The sequence below is a fragment of the Gloeophyllum trabeum genome (genome assembly GCF_000344685.1).
Source record: "Gloeophyllum trabeum ATCC 11539 unplaced genomic scaffold GLOTRscaffold_00004, whole genome shotgun sequence".
Lineage (NCBI taxonomy): Eukaryota > Fungi > Basidiomycota > Agaricomycetes > Gloeophyllales > Gloeophyllaceae > Gloeophyllum > Gloeophyllum trabeum.
Genome location: NW_006920413.1, coordinates 103,707 through 121,216, shown reverse-complemented (window position 1 = coordinate 121,216; position 17,510 = coordinate 103,707). Strand labels below are relative to the sequence as shown.

At 56.3% G+C, this 17,510-nt stretch overlaps 6 protein-coding genes across 6 annotated transcripts in view; 3 read left to right on the top strand and 3 right to left on the bottom strand.

The window, feature by feature from the left end:
• The first annotated feature begins 163 nt into the window (after nt 1-163).
• Nucleotides 164-2,593, top strand: GLOTRDRAFT_110321 (uncharacterized protein). Its single transcript, XM_007865840.1, has 9 exons — nt 164-188; nt 245-325; nt 383-493; nt 552-605; nt 656-859; nt 915-1,451; nt 1,508-1,827; nt 1,911-2,055; nt 2,117-2,593. The coding sequence occupies exons 3-9, from the start codon at nt 410-412 to the stop codon at nt 2,492-2,494; spliced, it is 1,722 nt and encodes a 573-aa protein (XP_007864031.1). The 5' UTR covers nt 164-188; nt 245-325; nt 383-409; the 3' UTR covers nt 2,495-2,593.
• Nucleotides 2,594-2,936: 343 nt separating this feature from the next.
• On the bottom strand, nt 2,937-4,639 carry GLOTRDRAFT_110320 (uncharacterized protein). Its single transcript, XM_007865839.1, has 2 exons — nt 4,382-4,639; nt 2,937-4,328 (listed from the first exon to the last, which is right to left on the bottom strand). Exons 1-2 carry the CDS (start codon nt 4,527-4,529, stop codon nt 3,154-3,156), a joined length of 1,323 nt encoding a protein of 440 aa, XP_007864030.1. The 5' UTR covers nt 4,530-4,639; the 3' UTR covers nt 2,937-3,153.
• Nucleotides 4,640-4,887: 248 nt separating this feature from the next.
• Nucleotides 4,888-6,457, bottom strand: GLOTRDRAFT_137348 (uncharacterized protein). The gene is made up of 2 exons (XM_007865838.1): nt 5,765-6,457; nt 4,888-5,705 (listed from the first exon to the last, which is right to left on the bottom strand). The coding sequence occupies exons 1-2, from the start codon at nt 6,056-6,058 to the stop codon at nt 5,196-5,198; spliced, it is 804 nt and encodes a 267-aa protein (XP_007864029.1). The 5' UTR covers nt 6,059-6,457; the 3' UTR covers nt 4,888-5,195.
• Nucleotides 6,458-10,922: 4,465 nt separating this feature from the next.
• GLOTRDRAFT_104549 (uncharacterized protein) lies at nt 10,923-11,507 on the top strand (the record flags this gene model as incomplete). Its single annotated transcript, XM_007865837.1, has 6 exons — nt 10,923-10,972; nt 11,034-11,087; nt 11,143-11,170; nt 11,235-11,304; nt 11,360-11,384; nt 11,438-11,507. The coding sequence occupies 6 exons, from the start codon at nt 10,923-10,925 to the stop codon at nt 11,505-11,507; spliced, it is 297 nt and encodes a 98-aa protein (XP_007864028.1).
• Nucleotides 11,508-13,903: 2,396 nt separating this feature from the next.
• Nucleotides 13,904-14,504, top strand: GLOTRDRAFT_127224 (uncharacterized protein; the record flags this gene model as incomplete). Its single annotated transcript, XM_007865836.1, has 4 exons — nt 13,904-14,038; nt 14,103-14,263; nt 14,322-14,388; nt 14,448-14,504. The coding sequence occupies 4 exons, from the start codon at nt 13,904-13,906 to the stop codon at nt 14,502-14,504; spliced, it is 420 nt and encodes a 139-aa protein (XP_007864027.1).
• Nucleotides 14,505-16,168: 1,664 nt separating this feature from the next.
• The window catches only part of GLOTRDRAFT_99128 (uncharacterized protein), a 2,334-nt gene continuing 992 nt past the window's right edge, over nt 16,169-17,510 (bottom strand). The window contains exons 3-4 of the mRNA XM_007865835.1: nt 16,372-16,449; nt 16,169-16,320 (exon numbers count right to left, since the gene is read on the bottom strand). Coding sequence (XP_007864026.1) covers nt 16,278-16,320; nt 16,372-16,449 — 121 coding nt within the window. The 3' untranslated portion in view covers nt 16,169-16,277. The remainder of the gene's footprint in view (nt 16,321-16,371; nt 16,450-17,510) is intronic.

Below are 17,510 nucleotides of genomic sequence, written 5' to 3'. Positions count from 1 at the left end.
TTACATGCCCCTCCGTCGACGAGATTACCTCGGTGAAATCACGCCAAGGTTGCGCTCAGGTGTTTGAGGGCGATGGCTACTCCTTCATTCCATCGCGCGCCAAGCACTCCTAGCGGTATATAACTCGGGAAAGGACAGGATGCTCAGACCGGTGGACTCGGTTCTCCCAACTTCGTCTTTCTCTTAAGGTTCGTCAACTCAAACTAACAAACCATGCAATAGGCTGATTGGGACGTTACTCCAGTTATACTATTTTGGAGCCTGGTGCTTCCTACATTTATTGCACGCCTTCCTACGTGCCTTGATTAATCGGTCGACATAATTGGTGAGTCCCTGATGTTCGTGGCTTCATTCACAACTGACCATGCTCCTTCCTCCCCAGCATTCATTCTTTTGACGAACATCGAAGATGTACTTCTCTCCTCAATACGTCCTGCTTGTATGCCTGGCCATTTCTGGCGCTTTGGAGACCGCAATCGCGGCACCACTCGATGTAGGCCTGAGCCATCTTCGTGTCCAAGCGTTCTGCTAATTCACCATTCACCTCGCAGTCGCGTTCGAGGCCTAATGGAGTTCAATGGAGGAGCTCAGAACAGGAGGCGGAAGTAAGCATTCGCTCCATGACCTGAAAGTCCATAATAACCTGGCTTCGTAGCCGCACCAACTCGACAGACGACTTTTTGGATTCGGGAAGTCTGGAGGCAAATCGCCGGGGAAGGTCGGTACCAAACCGCCCAAGACGCCCACCCGCGCTCCGCCCCAGACAACTGCCCGCGCTCCGCCTCAGACTTCCGCCGCGCCACCTCAGAAGGTTACAACAAGTAAGGCGGTCGTGGCGACTTCGGTCGCAGTCACGTCGGTACGGTTCCTCTGTGACACTTCTCTATACTACGCTCACATGCAAATTTTCTCAGAAATCCGTCGCGGCAGTCAGCTCTGCTGTGGTTGCTTCCAGCAAGGTCTCGAGTGTGGTCGTGGCAAGCAGCTCGGTAGTAAGGACGTCCTCGTCCCTGGTCACCTCGGCCTCTCTGGCTTCGTCGACGTCCGTGATATCATCATCCGCTGCTGTCTCAAGCAGCTCCGCCAGCCTCGTCTCATCATCCTCCGTCTCCCTGTCGAGTGCAGCGAGCATTACCTCCTCTGTCTCTGTGGCTTCGTCCTCGGCCATCTCGAACCGGACCCTCACTTCCTCGGCTGCCAGCATCACGTCGTCAGCCACCTTGAACGGAACCCTCACTTCCTCGGTGGCCAGTATTACATCCTCCGCGCTTTCTCTGAATGCGACGTCCTCAGCCATCGCGAACGGGACCCTCACCTCGTCCGTCGCGAGCATCACGTCCTCCGCCCTCCCGGCGAACGCGACATCATCCCTGGCATCCAACGCCACTAGCACGTCCAGTACTCTCGCAGCCGGCGCAGAACCCACCGTCAACCTCAATGACCCTGCCTCCGTAAGTGCCCATAACCGCTCCCAACGCCGACCTGGCTTAAACTGACCAACCCCCAGTGCGCGCTCAAGTCACCCGCAGGGAAGAACGCGACCGCCACGACGGCCGCCGCGTCCAAGACCACTGGCAAGGCAGGCAAGAAGGGCGTCCGCCGCCTGGTGTACGACGATGCCTATACCAACGCCAACGTTACGGCCCACCTGAGCGCCCGCGCGATATCGATCGACCAGTTCCCCAACCGGCTGTTCGTCGGCTACCACGGGACGCAGTCCGAGAACGCGGAGGCCTTCCAGAACAATGGTGTGAGCCCGCAAGAGCTGACGTCCGGCGCGAACGCGGAGCTGGGCTTGGGGCTGTACGTGGCGGACGACCTGGAGAAGTGAGTGTTGGACGTGCATTCGCGTCCATCCGCGCTGTGTTGTGGATGTCGCAGTCTACAACGCTGACGTGCTTGCTTTGCAGAGCCCGCGCTTTTGCCAACAACGCGCACAACAACGTCAACCATGCCAGGGGGCTGTCAGTCGCTAATGGTGACGGCAAGGCCGTGCTGGCCAAAGTCTGCAAAGTGTTCGCCAAGGACGCTACCACGTGGATCAACACTCCCAAGGTGCGCACTCTTGCCCGCCAGCCATTCGCGCGCACATAACGCTAAGCGTGTCCGTCAATAGTTCTGGTTCCCGGAGAAAGAGCCGGCCAGCGGCGCCGCGCTCATCAAAGACGACAAGAACGACATCGCGCGGCGCAACCTCTTCGAGCAGAACCGGCGCCTCTTCGCGCAGAAGAACGGGCTCCCCGCGGCCGCCGCGCGCTCGGGCGCCTTCGTCCGCTTCGCGCCGCTCGACGTCACGCGCAACAGCCCCGAGAACCAGTTCGCGATCCCCGACACGCTGCAGAACCAGCTCGTCGTCAAGTGCTTCACCGTCGACCCCGCGGGCGAGCTGAAGAACTTCCAGGAGGACCCCGAGTTGACTAGCGACGGCACCTTCCCGCAGTTCAGCTACAGGAACATGATCGGCCCGTGGAGGATCGTGCAGGGGTGTGCTTGAGTGTAGGCGTGGAGGTAGGGGCTAGGTGGACATACACTCGAGATTGAAGGTCATGTATTACTGAAGAAGGGATGTAAATGCGAATCGCGGTTCGAATTTTGGTGCAGACTTCTTGTCTCTAGCAACCGTGGACGTCGCGGTGCTCGACCGCCGCACCGAGTCTTGCACAGCTTCTACGGATGGCTCTCAACCGAGCTGGAGGCGCGCGACTGTGGCAAGGGACATCTGAGTCCGGCATTCGCCGTCAAGCACCAGCCACATGTACACGCACCTGGCGGCAGCCACAAAGCAGTGCAAACAATCCAGAAGCCAAAGACTCGCGAGAAGCTGACGGGATAGTCTGCGGTACCTCTCTCCATTATTTTTCTGCACGGCAGGCGCAGTGGCAAGATGCTGAGCACGATCATCGGAGCTGGGAGGATCCACGGGTTTACGTTGGCAGCGGATGCGGAGGGAACGATGCCAGCGCGGAAGTTGAAGGCGAGAGGTGATACAAATTGCATTTAGTTCTTCTCCATACACATAATCAATAGATGGGTATACACTAGATTCGTTCCTTATACTCGCTACAAGTCGTCCATTTAACCAAACCACAGCCAATCACGCATGCTACAGAACCAAGAGCCCCAAAAACATCAGCACCGCTCCCGGCAGGAACGCTACGTGCCCACCCCAGCAAGGACCTTGAACACCTCCCCCTGGCGCTCCCTAAACGCGCGCAGCCGCGTCAGCCCCAGCGCGAGCGCATTCACCCTATTGGCAAACGCCACCGCCCTGCCTTCCACACTCCGCCTGCCCTGCTCCCGCTCCCCCGCATCGTGCCCGACCCCGCGCTCAAGCATATTGCGCACCCTCTCCAGGCGGGGCGCGGGGACGTCTTCACCGGCAGCGGCGAGCCGCATCGCCGCCTCGTCATCCTGCTCCTCCATCTCCCTCGCCGCGCGCGCGATCCCCCCCAGCTCGACCATGAACGGCCGCAGCGCGGGCGGACACTCCGCCAGCGTCAGCCGTGTCCCCAGCACGCCGACCACGTCGCCCTCGGGCGTGACGCACGTCGCCGCGACGTCCAGAACCGCCAGCGCGACCGCGGCGAAGTACGCGCGCGGCGGGTCGCGCGCGAGCAGCGCGCGGATGGCGGGCGCGCGCGCGAGCACGTCCGCGAGCGACGCGTAGAGCGTCTCGCGGATGAGCTCGATCGCGGGGGAGTGTGGCGTGAGTATCGACGGGGACGGGGGCCGGGCGAGCGGCGCCTTGGGGTCGAGGTACTCCGGCCCGGCGGGCGAGAGGAAGCCGGACGCCGTCGAGGGTGTTCGGGTGTGCGTGTGCGAAGGGGCGTGTGGGGATGGCAGGTCGAACGCGTCCGCGCGCGGCGAGGGGTGCGGTGAGCCCGTCGACGGCGACGGGCTGGGGTCGTACGCGGGCGGCGGCGCGAACGACGCGCGCACCTTCCGCGCGCTGCCCCCGCCGCCCTCCCCCGCGTCGATCGCCGCCTGCAGATCCGCGGAGTAGCGCTCCTGGAACGAGCGCCGCTGGCTGATCTCGATCGCCACCGCGCGCAGATCGGCGGCGATGCGGGGGAGGTGCGGGTTGGGCGGGGCCGCGAGCGCGGGGAGGCCGCAGATGGCGCGCGCGAGGTCGTGCTGGTGCTCGGGCGGGAGCGCCTGGATCTCGGGGACGGTGTGCGCCCAGACGGCGAGGAAGGCGATGAACGGGCGCGGGCAGTTGTCGCCGGTGAGCTCGAGCGGCGGCGTGGTCTTGTTGATGCGCGGGAGCGGGACGGACGGCGGGTGGGTCGTGCACCGCAGCGCGGCGAAGTAGAGGCATAGTGCGGGGCCTGGACGGGGTTGGTGAGCTCGTGGGCGGGGTCGATGGGAGGGACGGGCGTACCGGTGATCATGAGATCCCCTTCCGCGCTGCTGAGCATGTCGACGTCGAGCAGCCGCTCGACCTTGGCCTGTGTGAGCGAGCTCTTGAGGTAGCTGTGGAACGCATCCTGGACGTATTCCTCCGACAGGCGCTCTTCGCTGCTTGACATTAAAATCGCTCTGATGCTAAACTCTGTGCGACGGGAACGCCCAAGGACAGAGGCGCGGGACACCCAGAAAAGATTGGACGGAAAAGTTGGCAAGCAATGGGAGACGCTCGCGCGAGTGCTTTTGACTCTGCGCGATGTCAGCGCGCATTATCTCATCGTCGGGCACCGCCACACCGGGGGTGGCACAGCGTCGGCCCGGGCGAGCTCCGACGGCATGGCGGTGCGTTTGGAGGCCTGAGCTCGCCGTTGTGGACGGCGCCGGAACTCAGAAGTGTTTCGGTCCTCGAAGAGGTTGGGCATGACACTGCGCCGTATGGGCAAAGTCGTTACTGTGGACAAGTAGTGCCTCAGTTGCAGTCCTGACTGACACGCAACAGCTTGCAGCATTAACACTCTGACTACCCGACACGGAATTAGACATATATTAGTACTAGTAATACAAACCACAGAAACAAACGACAGCAAAACGAGCAGCAGCAGCAAAACATGAGATTCATAACATGGCAAACATCAAAGCATACCACAACACCGCCAAATGCATTACCCCTCCGACTCCCCATCTCCTACAACGGCTCTATGTCATCACGTCTAACGTATCTACAAAGTACCTGCGCACGCCGTCATGTACATAGTCCATCCCATCCCATCTCCGCCGGAGCTCAGATCTCAGAACCCAGCGAGACACCCCTCGTCTTTCACCTCGAGCTCGCAGCTCTTGAGCGAGCACCCGGCCAGGGACTTGTACCGCCCGCCGTCGCCCTCGCCGCCGACGACGGCGACTCTGCTCCGCCTCGTGCGCAGCCTGGGCTTCCGCGGCTTGTCCGGGGGCGGGTCCTCGCGCGGGGGCGGGTCCTCGCGCGCGGGCGAGTGCGGGAGGAAGGCGAGCTGCGGCCCGTTGAGAAAGGCGCCGCGCGGGCGCGGCGCGAAGAACGGGGACGCGGCGTCCAGCTCGGACAGCAGGGGCGCGATGAACCCGTCGGACTCGTCCGACTCGGACGAGAGGTCCGCCACGAGCGCGGGCAGGGGCGGCGGGGGGGACGGCGAGCGCGAGCGTGCGCGGCGGCGGGGGTGCGAAGGGGACGCGGGCGGGGGAGGGGGAGGGGACGGCGCGTGGAGGCTGGGGAAGGCGCGTGTGCCTTCGCCCGACGATCCCCCGTTGTCGGACGCGGGCGGCGTCTGGTGACGTGCGTCAGCGCCGGTCGCATTATCACAACCGGAGGACAGCATATACTCACATTACACCGCCGCGGGTGGACGTGCCGCCCGCTCGTCTTGCCGACCTTGGCGGCGGGGGTGGTAGCAGGTGTATCGGCGTCGAGCGGGAGGTACGTGCGCCCGGGGCACCCGCGCGCGGGGAGCGCGCACGCGTTGGGCGCGACGACGATCGGCGAGCGGTCGTACGACGCGGGCGAGTGCGCGGCGAACGTGCGCGTGAGGACGGGCGAGGGCGGGAAGTGCACGGCGGGGCGCGGGGCGGAGTGCGAGTGCTGCGAGCGCTTGAGGATCGGGCGGGGTGGAGTCTGAGTCATAACTGGCGCGATGGGATTGTGGTATGGTACTAGCGACGGGATGGTGTATGGTGTACTGGTATGCGGGGTATACGGGGTCGAAGCTTGTGTGTGTGTGTGTGCGGGCGAGTAGGCGGTCTGCTGGCGACCCGGCGGTCTCAATTACAGGACTGGAGCGCCATGGTGAAGCAGGTGGGTGGGTGGGTCAAGGTCTGTTGAGTTTAGATAGAAACGCTTTAGATAGCAAAGCACGAGCGAGCGAGAGAAAGCCGCGCTGGCGATACCGAGGCCTGCCTGCCCTGATATCAGGAAAAGACCAGAACCCGAGAAGTCTGACTGCCCTGGCACGTTTGTGTGCTGTCAAACGATGCGCCCGAGCCAGGCAAGCCTGCTGCTGCTAGTCGAGTCCGCTGCTGTCGCCCAGTCGTAGCAAGGGACAACGCCGGGCAGTGCCCGTCGCAAATTTATGGGGGCGGCGGCGGTGGAGGCGGCGCACCCGGCATTGCTGTCCATTAGGTAAGCGTGTCAAGGGTCGGGAAAGGGACACGCCCGATGACGTAGCGCCCGTGGCGGTGCAGCGTGCTTGCCTTCGGTTTTTCATTTCGCGGTTTGGGTGGTATGTAAGTTGCTTCCGATGACAGGAAACCCTGCCTGCGAGTGTTTGGCGTAAGTGGGCTCGTACAGGGGCGATGGTCTGTGGGGTCCGCTTTACGTTGGCGATAATGGTGTGAGTGAGGCAGCGAGCGGCTGGATAGAGTGATCCAGCCTGCGTTCTCGGAGGCTTGCCCTGCCAGTAATCACCCGATAAGCTTTGCTTTAGCTCGAATCTACCTAGTCGCGTCACCTGCACGGACGTCTTTCCTCTGGAGTCACATCCCCCGGCGTGGCAGCAGCTACCCCAGAGATAACCGACCGCACTGGCCAATCGCGAACACGTATTCGAATGTCTTGAACGTTCCGGTGGACATGCATCCTACATATCAGCCTGAGCGTCCCGCGTCGAACTCGGAATCACCGCGTCGAGTTTGATCACGACATTCCTCCTCGAATTCTGCATGACGTCTCGCAGCCCCGCCCTGACGCGAGTCTGCCTCATGCTCGTCTTCGCCCCTCGAGCCTCTCGTCAGCGACAGACTGCCTCGGCCCTCCGGGAGATGTGTGCGCATGTGTACCCCGTCCTCATTGGCTGCGGAGGCGAGTGCGAGCCCGGGACCCCGCGGCCGACGGGCTATGTTTAGCGTTCGTCCTCCCATCCTCCTGTCCAACGAGTGCCTCGCGCTGATGGCAGATTTCGAGGCGCCTGGTCTGGTGCCTCGCTGCGCCCTGCAGACACAGGATGCTCGACGTTCGCTCTCCGGTCTTATCAGATCAATCTGCCAGGGGGAGTGTGCCGGCGGTGGGATGACCCCCACTCGCGCACACGATTGCATGGAGAGCGAGGCCATTGACGGGGGGACATTGTTATTGTTGGCTCGTCCTCGGCGCGGATACAGTACTCGACGGCCCGGGCGCTCGCCGGGTGGTTAGGTGGGATCCCGCTCGACAATGCGCGCTGCGCTGGGTTGGCGCGCGTGCTGCGGGCACTGGGGCCTCGCCAATGATATCATGTCCAACACGTAGAAAACCCTCCAATATCCGCCTCCGATATCCTAAACGCGTAGGTGTCAGTCGCATTTATAGACGCTCCTGCGGTTCGCGGGTAAGTACAGCTTTCTGGCTTAGTAGAGCGCGTATACGACTCGGGGCGTGCGGGGCATCTCTCCCCCGGGACCCACTCGCCCGGTGGTGGACCGACTTTGCTGGAATACGGAGGAGCATGGCGGGACGAGCTGGCTGTTCCCGGGCGCACGTTCTTCACGCCGAGCTCGACGCACTCACAGAGGTGAGTTCCCGTGCTGCGCGGGAGACACGATTTTATATCCCGCACCCGTCCTCGCACAGGCCAAGGCGCTCGCCCCCCGCCCTCGCCCGTGATCCCCTCTCCGACCGACACTGTTGCCAGGCGCAGACCCACCGGCGAGCCACGACTGACGGCTGATATCCTGCATGCATGTATAGGCCTCGGGAAATCATGCACGTTTCCCTGCCGGGCGCATATATCGTAACCCCGCGCCGGCCGTGTCGCGTCCCGGGACGCCATCTTTGTCCGACGGGCGGTGCCCGCGCTGGCGGAGAGACGCAAGTGCATGGTGCCAGCGGACCCGGAGCGGATGTCGGTTCTCGATGTGCGGGGGCATGGATGTTTCGGGTGGACCCTATATACGGAATGTTCACGCCCACTGCTGAGCGCTGAATACCCGAAGTACTAGTTCTGCGCGCCATGCGACACTCTGTGTCTGCTGTCGCAGCCTTTTGACTTTGGGAGCTCGTCAGCATGGCTCACTAACAGACGTGGCTTCCCGCAGACGGAGACTGGCCTGCGATATGAGCCCCCACTAGTAGTATTAATGACATTGTACGGATGCCTTGGCATCGATCTGGTGCGTTTCCCCCGATATTGATCGTGCGTATGCTGCCGCTCACCCAGGACTGTTGCTATCCTCGACGAAAAGGGAAGCCTCTTTCTCGGCTTTGGGCCGTCCGAGGGTTGCCCACAGGGTCGACGCGAAGCATTTGATGAGGAGCTGGTTCTGTAACGTGCTCGGGATCGCTGGCTGGTTCTCGGGGCCATCACGCGCGAGGCCGAAGCCCAAACGCCTTCGGTCGTCACAGTTCGACTCGAGCGCAAGGGCGCGTCGCGAGAACGGGTGATGGCCTCGCACCTGTCCCAGGGCTAGCTCCGACTCGCCGTTCGTACACGTACGTCCTCGTCGATGTAGACCCACTGCTCTCATCGCCGCGCACGGCCCAGTTAGTACTTGCTGGGGGGTGCGCAGGGGGGAGAGTACTGTCGTCGACTTGATCATTGGTCACAGTGAGTCGTGTTGGTGTTGCTGAGCGCCGCTGCATATGCGTGTGTCCTGGCTCCACAGCGATGCGAGTGGTCTGGGGAAGATGCTGCCTGGCCGCCGGGTGGCAAGTGAGACGTCTATGCGCTGCTTATTCATGATTGGGCAAGGTTAATTTGGTGATGAGGCATTCCTCTGAAGTCGGGCGGGTCCTATCGGTAATTGACCGAGTGTATGTATTAAACTCATCTTCACCCAGGAGCTCGTTATTCGCTCTGCGCAAAAGCTCTGAAACACCAACAGCATACCTAACTGCTCTTCCGCTCGTAGCAACTCGGGTGTTCCATCGCTCTGTCCCCTCCTTCGCGATTGCGCTTCCTGGCTACCCAATTGCACTAGCGAAATGTAGCGTTGACAGGACGTGGGTTGCAGTGTCCTTTCTGGAACGAGTGCGTGACTGTACACGCGATTCAAACTAGAAGAGTACTCTGATCGTGATGTTTCACGGAGGCGTATAACTAGAGCAGTATGCCATCTTCACGAGATCATGCCGCCTCATACCCCGGCGCTCGACTGCTCGCAGAGGTATTCGCATCCGAAGTGGACAGGTTCCACTGAGTGTCCCGCCTCTGGGACCGTTCGCGGTAGCGATATCACCGGAGAACATCTGTTCTCCGATTCCGGAGTCTGCAAGCACTCGAACCTTATCTTCGAATATTATATCAGCATTCGTTCGGATGTATCTGTGAGTGCTGTCCGCGCATTCATCTTGAACTTCTTGTAGGATGACGACGCTTGGGCCGGCCCTCATCGGGGCTACTGTCTCCAGCATGTGAGTAGTTCTGTTATGCGACCAGTCCTCCCGTCGTTCATTGATGATTGTGGTAGGTTGTACGGCGTAACGATCGCGCAGGCCGTCAACTATTACGTCACGTACGACGATGGTCTAGCCATGAAGTGTTTCGTGAGTTACCACGTCTACTTACATGCGGACCGATTCTCACGGATGACGAAGGTCGGGTTCATCTGGCTGGTGGGCCTTTATACTCGCGGATATCATCATCGTCTCATGGATGCTCCGAACAGATGGACACTTTGCAACAGTGTCTCCTGGGTCATCTACTGTGGTGGTACCTCATCGCAAGATGCAATGGAGATTCCGCCGTATGTGCTGATGTTGTCTGGTAAGCTCTCCTGTTTTATCTAATTGTCTTTAGCTAGACAACAGATCACCCAGGAGTCTGTATGTAAGTGACGATATCTTCATTCAAACCCCGCACTCTCATACCCAGGTATCCAAGGCGTCCGCGATACCGACCGTATGTGCATCATGACTTGGATTTGACATTCAGTACTGAAAACATAAATAGGAATTATGCTCCTTCATCGTTGAATGGTCCGTATACGGGCTAGCACGCGGCTATTTCCTTTGATAGAACTCTGCGGTTTCCAGCTTTTTCATAATCCGGATATGGAAATGTAAGGTCCTTCGACTGGCGTCATCCCAAAGGACCAGCTCATGGGAGATTGCAGTTCGTCACAGGAAATCCAGTCTGTTACTTGTGAGGCGCTACTCAGTGGAAAGCTGCGCTTATTGAACCATTACCTAGCTTGTACCAGCTGTACTGGGGCCAAGCACGAGCTATGCTGTTTACGCCCAGAGTATCCGATCTGACGATGTTTGACACGTTCGCGGTCCTAGCTCTGTCCATGGGTAAGTCGGAAATGTTACTGTTCAAGAAGCCATTCCTGACATTTATTCCACGCAAGTGTATCTTATATATTGGTAAACGTCAATTGTGTCAGCTCTCAACATATGCTAATGCACCTACCAAGCATACAAGGTCGACGTTTCTATGTCTTTGATAGCGAGCAGGAATTGGCAGTAAGTGGAAGAGACTGACTTCGACTCAAGCCTGACCCGACCTGTACTGTAGGCTCTTACTTGCCTGAGCGCTAGCTTCTACATAATCACCGACATTGCCACCACCACCACCATGTGCTTTGTCCTGCGCAAACCAAGGGAGGGAGGGCTTAAAGTCTCGAAGTAGGGTTGACACGAGAATTTCAGACCTTCAGACTGATGTGTTCTGCGCCGTTGCTGCCAGCTGGTTGGTTAGTACTATCTTAAGGTATACCGTCGCAACAGGCCTGTTATCGTGGTATGCTTCTCAGTGCTCGATCATGGGCATGGACTGACGAGCGTCTTTTCTACAGTATCGTTCAGGCTATCTATCTAATTGCCGTGAGTGATGTGATAGCCTAAGACAGATTCTTGCAGGTGTGGTGCTGAAGCAGGGATTGCATAGGTTGTCGCAAGTCGGGTGAGTGCCCACGGGAAAGCAGTCTATATTGGCATATACTTCATAATTGCAAAGAGTCAGTGATCTGTTCTGTGAGTTGCGCCCTGAACTGACCTGGTCCACGTTTCCAGCGTACATTAATTGCATGCTAGCATCGTGAGTCGTCTCGACAAAGCATAGCTATTTGTGAAATCTCATGCCATCTTCAGTCTCAATAGCCGGGCATCATTGCGAGCACGACTTGGTCGGGAATTTATTCGATCGATCAACATCATTTGAGTCACTCCATCTTGAGCTCGGGATGTACGCGCATTCAGGCGAGCACGACAGTTGCGGCATTGAAGTTCTAGCATATTATTCCTATAGTATAACCCTGGCATACTCTAATGTGCCAATAATCGATGTTTATCATTTACCTCCATCTCTCTGGATGAACGACATGAGTAACAGTGAATCTCTCTATGCTCATGCCCCTCACCTGTCGGCACAGACAGAAAGTCGTGATCTCTTACGTGTATCGCGACCGTTACTATTTTGCAGAGATTTATCATCCTAGCAAATGCGAATCATGAGAGGTCGCGAAATCATCCCGATAAGTCGTCTGGACTTTCCGAGGGACTTGCCGAGTTGAAACCTTTCACCGTCATCGCATGGATGCATGACACTGACACTTCAATCCGACACGCAAGCCCTTGTTCACTATAGACTTCGATAAATGACTCGTCGGATCTCGTCGAGACCTTGTTTCTGCTGGTCGCAAGTACTGCCTGTACGCCTCCGGGCGTGGCATCACGGTAGGTAGATAGCTGGGCGTCCTCGGCGGTCTTCGGAAACTCACCTCTAACTGGGCAACTATAGTACAGAAGAATACTACATAGTCCTTGCGAGAACCATCTGCTACATGTCATAGACGTGTCACTTGGGACAGAGGCGGGAACTTTGCGAACTTCGTACTGGACCAATCAGATAGACGCTGAATAAGCGCCCGTTGACCGACAACTCGTCCAACTTGGCCAATGCCTGGCAGGTTAGGTTCGATACAGGACACTGGACCAACGGCCGGGAGGAGCGAGGAATCAATCCCCGTCGAGGTGACGACCTTCATCTCAATTTGTGAAATAGTAAAGCAACGCAGCTGGCGCACAATTGCAGGGTATCTTCAAGTTCCCATGGACATTGAACGTGAGGGCCTCGTTACGCTCCCAATTGGCGCACTAGGCGCCGAACATGACTCTCAGCGTTATGTCTCATTACTGGTAGTCTCACTGGCATTCGTCTGCATGAGCGTGTCGTGCTGTATGTCTGGAATATCCTCTCCCTAAGATTACGGCCAAACAACTTGAAGCTCCACGGGACACCTCAATATTCACGACGCGCGGTATATCATTACCTCAAAGGTACGTTTTCGTTTCGACTCCTCGTAGCGTTGCCCTTGCCCTATTCCGCCGAAGTATCAACATTCATCAGCAGAAGTTCCTCCCAAGTGACTTCTACAGGCAAGTGATGTTTTGTAAATATCTGCTTCGGTTGTGCTCGTCCCTTGTGTGTGGTGCCGTAGGCTATGCCAGTGATGCTCTGTGTTCGGTGACACGAAGATACTTGGCCCTGTTCGGGGGGCATCCGCTCATAGACGGCTCTAAAGCTTGAAACACCAATAAAAAACGGATGCAGCGAACCCACAGCAGTGGTATTTGCTGGGCGATTACTATCACCAGGTTATTCATACCGTTCACTCTCCAGGGACAAGGTTTACCTGGTACGTTATTCCATTTTCTGTTCAGTCGCAACAGTAGTTCTGCGGACATTTGCAGTGCACTCTCCACACCCCCCACAGTTTTCCGGGAGAACGACGCTTGCGTACACATGACCCATCTTTTCGGTAGCATTCCCCATGGCATGCCAAGAACCTGCGGATCTGGGATCCCCAGTAAGTTATAAGAACGTCGCTACTCCAGTCCAGTCACTAACAAATACGACGTTCATACGTACCACATAGCGACTCACGCGATAACATGGGTATTCGCGCCTGATTCGATTCAAGCTCCTTCAGTATATAGCTTGCCGAGGCTCAGAATGCACCGCGGAGCTGAAAGTGAGGCAAGCTTAGGATTAGATGAGTCACCTGTACAATTGGTTCTCTCTCCATATGGAATGCAAAGGACTCAAGATTGCGTCACCGTATATCGAACCATGCTACAGCAAGATTTATAAAGTAAGAGACGAGCCGTATTTGGGTGAGTGGAACGGTCAAAAGTTCCTGCGTAACTTAATTCAGTAGAAGAACTGCTCGGAACACTCAATGAATATCCCGCTGCATCGCTTCCGGGAAAGATAGATGCCTGGTATGTGAACTGCCCAACTGCTGACCCATAGCCCCGCTCCCGCGACCTTCGCTTCCAGGCTAACAAACTCCAGGGTCTAGTCACAGGTCGGCTGCATACCCGAAGGTACATTATTACCAGCAAGCATTGAGTAAAACATGAAGCAGCCGGAATCGTGCAAGTCAGTTAGTCGACGTTCCCATACATTTCATCCCGTAAAGTGCCAGAGGTGTTCATCCATGGCCCGGGAACACTGAGGACGCCAGGTGACGCATTATGTGATTTCACTGACCACCAATCAGGTTTAAATACCATGCCTCCACTAGAGTTCGTTCAGTTCAACCTGCAAGTACGATGTCTGAGCCTCTCCCCAGCGGCGAGTACTTCATCGAAGCTCCCCGATTCAATGATGGCAGCTTTTCAAGTCGTCCCGTTAACCACAGAGGTGTTTTTGTGATGTTATTCCTTGAAGGCACACCTCCGGTCAAGGTGAATTAATCTTGCCAGGTATATCTAGAGTGGATATTGATCTTGTTCGTTTCTCGCACTTCAGTGGACTTTCAATGAACTTGACAACGGGAATTATACCATCGGGATTGAGGGTCGATTCGTTACCTCCGGTCCAAACCCGGTCATTCTGACGGATCAACATTACGAATGGAAGTTGGTGAAGGAAGACTTTCTCCCCTCTCCCGTGGGATCCCACAACTATATGTCTGTGATAGGTCCAGTTTTACTTCAAAGCTGTAATACTCACTTGATACCCTGTCAGTACACAGACTGCCAGTGGTGACGGTATCGTGTACATCGAAGAAGGGTATCCTGACAAGCAGACCGTGGTACATCTAACGACCATCCATGTTCCTGCATTATATCGTCTTACGAAATCGTTCTGCAGCTCAGTGTGGTACCCAACTGTCCCGGGGCTGGTTCTTCGGTTTGGATTCATACTTAAGTATTGTACCTGGATCTCTGTTACCGGCGTGATTGCAGTAACGTATAGCGAGGATGTGCTATCCCAATACGATCAGACCTTCAAGCCACACCGCGCCTCCCATTCAAGGAGATCATGGTTGGTGGTATATATTAAGGGAATCTGTTTTTCTGTTACTCCAGTTCCCTGTACGGACCAACGGGCACAGGCGGAACGGGTGAAATGAGTGCCATCACTCCGGCAAAGCGTTGCCAGCAGTGCTTGGTTATTCCGAATCGAAGCATTGCCCGAACTGGAATCGGAGAAGGACCAAATGCACTTACTCTCATAGACCCACAAGTAGCAACTGAGTGCTTCGACTCCTGTCCATAATAGTTTGGAATGCTAGTCTCGCGACTGAGTCGGCGAGTCCAAGTTATGCGATTGCGTGATCCTCCTGTCTGTGCCTAGGCGGCCGAGTCGGTTTTGCCCCTGCCTGTTCGAGCATCTAACAACAATGGCTCGACATCACCTGAAGAACTGAAGATGTAAAGGGTCGTATAACATGCCTGCCCTTCTCAGCAATGTATGCCGCACATTTGTACATGATAGGTGTACTGGAAGAGGGCAGAGCAGGTTTATTGCCCCCAGCAGTCAGCCTCTAAGCTACGGAGTTTATTCTCCCACAACAATTGACAACAACTAGCTAATCCTATCATCAGGAAAACCCTCCCAAGCTAATTAGACATAATTTAGACAAAATTATGTATGATGGCAAAAAGTCCTTCTAAAGCATATAATTGTTGCATAATCTAGAATGACTGACATCTAATCTACGTGACCCATTCAAGAAAACACTATATACATTTATTAGCAACTCCCGTAATAGATGACCTTCATCGACTTGTTCATGCGGATCCATCTGGTGAACTGGTCAAAGCTATGGTGCAAGGATGCAAAGTGGTTCACGGAATAGTTACGTACCTTCCATAGCATCTGCCCCATCACCGAGTACTGCGCAGGGGATTATTTGGCTGGAGCTAGTGTTGTACACAATGGCAGGCATTCGGGAGCTCGAGTCAGCATTCAAGTTCATCTTGAAAGTGAATGGCAAGGGTTCCCGTAACCCGAGCATGTCATGGGTAAGGGTACCAGCGGGTACAGGTACGGGTCGCGTTTCGCCGCACCTGTGACCGGACTGGTATCGAGAACAGGTCCGAGTCGTTTAACGCGCTCTCAAAACCGAGACCCGCGGGTACCCGCATACCCATACCCGGCCCGTCAACGCGGATTTGCGCGCAGGTTCGATACGGGTACGCATCGCAGCACCTGCGGATTTCCTCGTGCCATTCACTATCAAGAACGGACTTAGCGCTTTCTGCTCACCGCCCGGTCATCCGGTTATGAGCAGCCGGTCACATGACATTGTTGATACCGCGTTTTGAACTCCGATTCAATCCGCCGTGTTCAACATTCGCGTCGTCTCTCATTTTCATTCCTCGCTTCACCGTTGTCACCTCGATCTCATGGAATCATTCCCTTGCCTCTCGCCAGGAGCTTTCCAGTTCCATACTCACGCGCCGGCTCGCGTGCGGGCTCGTCTGTACTCCGGGGCTTGACTTATGCAGGGCGTCGCGGGCGACCTCTCTGGGTACGTTCGAGTCACTCCATTCATGGTCGTTCGCCCGTGAAGTCTCATGACGACAGGTTCTTATGACGGCTGCGGCGCGTTCTCCGGATCCTCGTCACTCCATTGACCGGGTCCTGTTCAACACTGCGGATATGACATGTGCTGAATGAAGTGCCGGTCTACCATCAGCTCATGTGTGCACCGAGCTTTGTACGCATGCTGTGTAAGGTGAATACAGTCAGTTTGGACGAATTCTGCACGACATCCATTGATTTATAGGTTGGCCGTGATGTGGGATATAAAACACTACTTCCTGCTTGCATGGGTGTATGCGAAACTCCAGACCTGGTTGGATAGGTATGTACTCAATATTGTGGAGCTATTTCTATTTCTGTTGTCTCTGATGGTGTGCCTTGCCGTTCCCACTGTGAGTCTGCACCTTCACTGTCCCCGGCGCTTGTCCCGATGAGTCGTATGCATGCCTGCACCTTGTGCGCGGTTTTGCCCTTGGCCGAATATCTACCCCGTGTCTGCCTGGAGTAAGTTGTCGCTCCTTCCTGGTTATGGTGGTGGCTGATGATGCTGTATAGCAGGCCATATTTTCTCATGCCTGGATCTGCATCCAGGTGGTGTCATATACAGGTGTGTTCTGATGACTGAATGATCTGCTGTACCTATGCATTGTTGGTGCTTCTCTTATGCTGATCTGCCATTGGAAGCTTTCCTAGCCGGCTTTGGGGGAAGGGAGGGGGAGGGCAGAAGTGATAGGCTGATGTGGGCAGAGAAATTGTATTTACATGCCTGTCTCTAGCTACATTGTGAATATATCTCCATGCTCTTTGTGCTATCCTGGAAATGGTGTGATGTGCTTGCAACATAACTGCCATCTAACAAGAGATGATGTTGTCTGATTGGCAATAATTATGTCTAATTAGCTAGGGGACAAACCTAACTTGTATAATTAGATAGAACTGCATAATGCAGCTAATCCTGCATAATTATGCGGGATTAGACATGATTAGACATAATTAGCTTAGGAGGGTTTTCCTGATGATGTCACGGTTTAAGCCGACGTGTTGAGCTGCTCCAGCCTCATTGGCCATGTCGCCAGAATTCACAAGAAAGGAACCTCGCTCTTTAGTGGTTCTTGTCCACCGCGCATCCCGCCCAAGCGTCTTGGAAATCGCAAGCGTCAGTGGACTGTGGCGCGGTCTTCAGTAGAACACTGCTTACCACCACCCTACTTGAGGCTTGCGAGTGGCACCAAGGAAAGGTATATAAGGAACCCCTTGGTCACCTATCCGTCCCTCAGACCCAATTTTCATCTCACTGGATACCACTCACCCTGCATCCGTCATTGCGAAAACCAGAAGTACACCCAAACAATACACGAAGCATTGGAGCGTTGTCGTGCCGTG